The following is a 5,000-nucleotide window of genomic DNA, read 5'->3' as shown; positions in this document are numbered from 1 at the left end:
GCCACACATGAAATAATTACGTGGATTTGATAATTGGAGCTAGGATTGTATGTGTGATGCATCCTGAATTCCAGCTGTGAACGCATCCAGCATTTCAATGCAGCGCACTGTTTATTTGAGCAGGTCTGAGTGCTCAGGAGGCTCGAGTCTCCATTCTGGCTAAGTGTGTCTTTATTAAGAGTTACTTTTTCTAAGCCACCGCTCCACTTTGATACGATATATAATCCCGGGTACTCAATGTTTTATCTTCAGCCCGGTGTCGTTTAAACATTCCACAAAAATAAGGAGACACCAAGTCTCAATATTTCAAGGCGAGACACAACATTAATATATTATGCCCCAAGGTCCCAGCGACGTGGCAAAGATTCCCTGCAAAACGCAGCATATTAAACTCGACTCGAAACCACTCTACTGTGCACCAATCTACCCCAGCCCATCCTACTACCGGCATTAGCTTAGAAATCCTCACTGATGAGACACGTAGCGCCCCCCCCCCCCCCCCCCCCCCCGCCTCACCCTGAAGAACTCCTTGGTGGAGCCCGAGTCCAGCGTGCCGTAGGCGATCTCCGTCTGCTTGGCCAGGTCCTCGGCACTCTCGATGGGGGAAACCATGCGCTCCACGGTGAGGAAGGCCGCCAGGTTGGCCGTGTAGGAGGAGATGATGATGAGGGTGAAGAACCACCACACGCCCCCCACGATGCGACCCGACAGGGACCTGAAGGAGGGGAGAGGAGGGCGGGGGGGGGGAACAGCGCACCAACACGAGTTAGGAGGAGACGGAGCTGGAGGAGGCAAACAGGGGAGCCTGCATTTGGATTGAAAGATGCAACGCTGTCACTTTGTGTATCTCGCAAAAATAGAGCAAGGGTTTAAAAAATGTTGGTACTGATGCTGGGGGCTTCGTATTCAAAACAATAACAAGAGAGGGATCTTTGGAACACGGGTGTTGTTGTCTTCCCTGACATTGCAGGTGACTTAACTCAGAGAGAAATGATGTTCATTAATGAGTACATTATTATTATTATATTCTAATGACATTGCCGCAAGTAACATAACGTTAATTTACAATTACTTGAGTCAATTACCCAAAATAGATGATGTGATGTGGGCTAGCCAAGCGCTGTTTTCCAAGGTCTAAACATTCAGATAGTAAAAATAATCATTGGTCAATATTCCCATACAATAGGCAAATTACAAAGTACACTTCCCTAAATGATGACCTAACTACAATGCAATTAAACAACAGACATATCACATTTCAAAATGTTCCCAATGGATCTCGGTTTTGGAAGTGTAAGAAGAGTTTTAGAACAGTAAAGAACCGTTGGCCAATGAAGCTCTGGTGTAAGTGTGACACACAAAGTCTGTAAATGACACGGATTCAACTGACTTCCCATATGTGTAAATTAGTGGCAACTATCGCTGATTATTAGAGATTTAAACGGTGTAATTGATTTGTGTATTGAATTTTTGGGTAATTCTGGCATCCTTTGTACGGATTTGTGAAGCCTCTTTTAATTGACATCGGGCAGCCGTCTTCTCTGTGGGGAAATGAGAACAACAATCCTTCCTACCGTGCATGATCATGTTTCTATTGCGTACTGAGGGGAGGTTCCTGTGTCAGTGTATTGGTGAGAGAGAGAGAGAGAGAGAGAGAGAGAGAAAGAGAGAGAGTGAGTGAGTGAGTGAGTGAGTGAGTGAGTGAGTGAGTGAGTGAGTGAGTGAGTGAGTGAGTGAGTGAGAGAGAGAGAGAGAGAGAGAGAGTAAAAAGTAAAAAGTGTATTGGAAATACTATCGATCGCAAATGGCGTCCTTCTCTCAGACGGATACAAAAATATAGATATAAATTACCGAGGCCAAGTATACTCGTCATAGAAGCACATCATAATAAACTAGATCGATACTGAAATATATCTATATATTAGTTCTTGACTAATTAATTACTATTTTCCCCTGTTTCCCTTGAGGTTAAGGGGCATGACGTCATTGACATGTGACATGACCACATATCCATCCTGAATGAAACTACAGATTAGGCTAGGTTTGAACATTGTTGGAAAAAAAATGTATAATGTAAATATACAACTCAACAAAACATATACATAGGTCTAGTTGCTTTTAGATATTTTAATGTCGAAAGACTTTCAACTGGTTAACAACATAATCCCCAACCTTAACGTTAAAATAGGTTGTCTTTCAAAATGACCAAAATGACCCATATGAACGTACAGCTACTGCTATGGAACTGTCGGAAGAACAACAATATATAATGTATATTTCAAGTTTCCCTCTGCGTAAAACAAAAGGGATGCCATATGTTTTATTGCCACTGGAAAATGTTATATTTTAATAATTGATGTTTACGTTAAAAACGGTTAAAAAAGTTAGGAGAGAAATTGAAAAACAATAACAAAAACTACATGAAACTAATCATATTCTGGATGCCACCCTCTCTCTCTCTCTCTCTCTCTCTCTCTCTCTCTCTCTCTCTCTCTCTCTGCGTCACTCCCTCTCTCATCTTTCCCACCGTTTGCTTCAATTAAAATAATTGGCACTCTCCACCTTTTGTGAAGACTGGTGTCAAAGAAAAGGCGGCTGTGGGAATGTTTTATGTTTGTTATGAGTGCAACTGATTGCGTCAAGTGGGAGAGAAAGGTATGGGGGAGTTAGATAGAAAGAGAGACAGTTAGTGATTAAGACTCTTTTGAAAGAACAATTGTGATCATGTGCACAGTTTCTTCTGTCACGCGGGTGCAAACCGGTCCTTAGTTTCATAATGAAAAGGATGGAAACAACGGCTCACTGTCGTCACACTGCTCTGCTCTTTGCTCGCGGGGGAACGAGGAGTTGAGGAGGAGAGAGAACGGGTTGAAGGACTTAGCCCAACAGGAAATGATTTACAGAGAGAGCAAAATAGCACTGAACAGAATCCTTGCCATTTATTTCACACCCGCCCTTCACCGTCATTGAAAGGCAAAACGCAAGAATTCAAATAGGATTGATTATTTTTATGTTGTGACAGCCACATTTTTATTTTACAAATATGTTTCACTCAAGGTTACTTCATTCTGGAATCAATTGAGAAACTCATCCAGGGCCTCAAGATGTGATTTTGATTTTTGTGAACATTAATCCGACCCAAAAACCACCCACGTCAGCGGTTACTGGTCCAGCGTCACTATCGGCTGTTCGAAGACACCGGAAAACCAGCAAAAACTGCTATGGAAGCAAATGGAAGCAGTATTTTTGTTCAGTGGAAAATGTTATAAGATAATTTGGGCAATTAAATGCTAATAGTTAATATCATTTCTAGTGACTAATTTTCATAATCTTCATTCAGTGACTGCATATGATCTTTAGCTGGTTAGTTATTATTTTGTTTAGGCCGGTGAACAGAATGGTTCCAGAATGGTGCTTGCGATTGGTGATCCATTCCATACAATATCCCCAAGATAGCATCTATGAAGTAGTCCAACTATGACTTTTCCTTATTTCCTTCTGCAAATGGTATATAACAAAAAGTCCAAGAATGAAGGATGGTTGAGGATTAAGACGGTTAGACACATGCGTGCCGCTCCACACAGTAATCCTGGCTGTGTGTGTGTGTGTGTGTGTTTTGTGGCAACCTTGCTCGGGGAGTGAACCGCCTCGTTCCAAATAGCACGCAAACCGGAGCTTACTTAAGGCCAAACCTGCACTTCAATTCAACATAAAGTATGATACTATTAAACCAAACAAAAAACATCTTTGAAGGAAACCACAGTCTCGTCCTTCAGGGTGGAACACCTCACCCACGACGACTGGTCTCAGGACACGCAAACCGGGAGAGCCCTGAATGAGTGTGGAAGCATGCTTTTTAAAGCATGCTTCCCTACCTGCTCCTCAGGTGCTCCTCATTTCAATTATTGGCTGGCACCAATGCTCTCACTGGCTCCATCCGTTGGAAATCTGTGGTACACCACCTCCACAACCTGCCCCCTTGGCCTCCAGGGGCGCTGTGCCGGAGACGGGTTGCCACACTCCTCCACCCTTTGATGAAGCCTCGGGGCACCTCTAACTGACCAGCAACATGCATCGCGGCTGGAAAGTGTGTCGGCCCACCCCTGCCGATGTCCCCCCGTGGAACCTGTAGGGCCTCTTGCCGGAGCGGTAGTCCTGATGAAGCATGGCTGCTCTTGCCGCCGGCGCAGCTCGACCCGTTCCCGTTCACGCCAGAGCTCAAACCTGATGCGCTGCCGCTCCCGCTCCGGGAACTGCCGCTCCATGCGGTCGCTTCTCCACCTCCAGCCAGTTCCTCTTGTGGATCAGGTGGTCCCGTTCCTCCCTCTCTTGGAACTGATGGATGCAATCCCGACTCTCCACCTCCCAGACACGTCTCCTCGGCTGGGCTGCCCGTCGAGGTGGCTCTGTTCCCCGTCCGTTCTAACGAGTCTCAATTGGCTGGGGCTCCGGACCGACGTTGAAGCTCAGCTGCTGGGCGACCTGCTCCTTCAGCCGCTGGATGATATGCTCCTTCTCAGCGAGGGATTCCTCCAACGTGGTGAGGGCGGTGTCCATGTTGGAGGTGTCCACTTGCAGCGACTTGACCCTCTCTTTCAGGCTGCCCGTCTGCTTCTCCTTGTCCCGAAGCTGTTCCTGCAGGTTCTCCATCTTGTTCTGTAGGTCATTGACTTTCCGCTCTTCCCGCATGTCCTTGAGGTCGTGAATCTCCAATCTTCCGATCAGGTTTCTCTTCTCCTCGGGCCTCTCCTGGATCTGCCTGGTCTTCTCGTTGAGCGTGGCCCGCTGCTCGAGCCGTTGGACCGCCTCCCAGAGGAGGACTCCTTTCTCTGCATCTCTCTGAGCCGCAGCCGTAGCTGCGGCTCCGTCGGGGCTCTGCAACGGGGTTCGGGTGTCCACTGAGAAACCTGTGGCTCGGTCGAGGCTCTGCATTAGGGTTCCTTCATCCATTGAAAAGGAAAAGCTGCAACTTGGTCGACCTGCCTCCATTGGAAGTCGGG

General features: G+C 46.4%; 1 protein-coding gene across 1 annotated transcript in view; it reads right to left on the bottom strand.

The window, feature by feature from the left end:
* The window catches only part of gria4a (glutamate receptor, ionotropic, AMPA 4a), a gene marked incomplete at its 3' end in the record, with an annotated part of 88,415 nt that overhangs the window by 12,426 nt on the left and 70,989 nt on the right, over positions 1 to 5,000 (bottom strand). Inside the window, 1 exon segment of the mRNA XM_079731579.1 lies at positions 517 to 715. Coding sequence (XP_079587705.1) covers positions 517 to 715 — 199 coding nt within the window.

Source organism: Pollachius pollachius (assembly GCF_949987615.1).
Source record: "Pollachius pollachius genome assembly, chromosome: 3".
Lineage (NCBI taxonomy): Eukaryota > Metazoa > Chordata > Actinopteri > Gadiformes > Gadidae > Pollachius > Pollachius pollachius.
The sequence above is the reverse complement of the archived record's forward strand: the minus strand, read 5'-3'. Positions and strand labels throughout refer to the sequence as shown.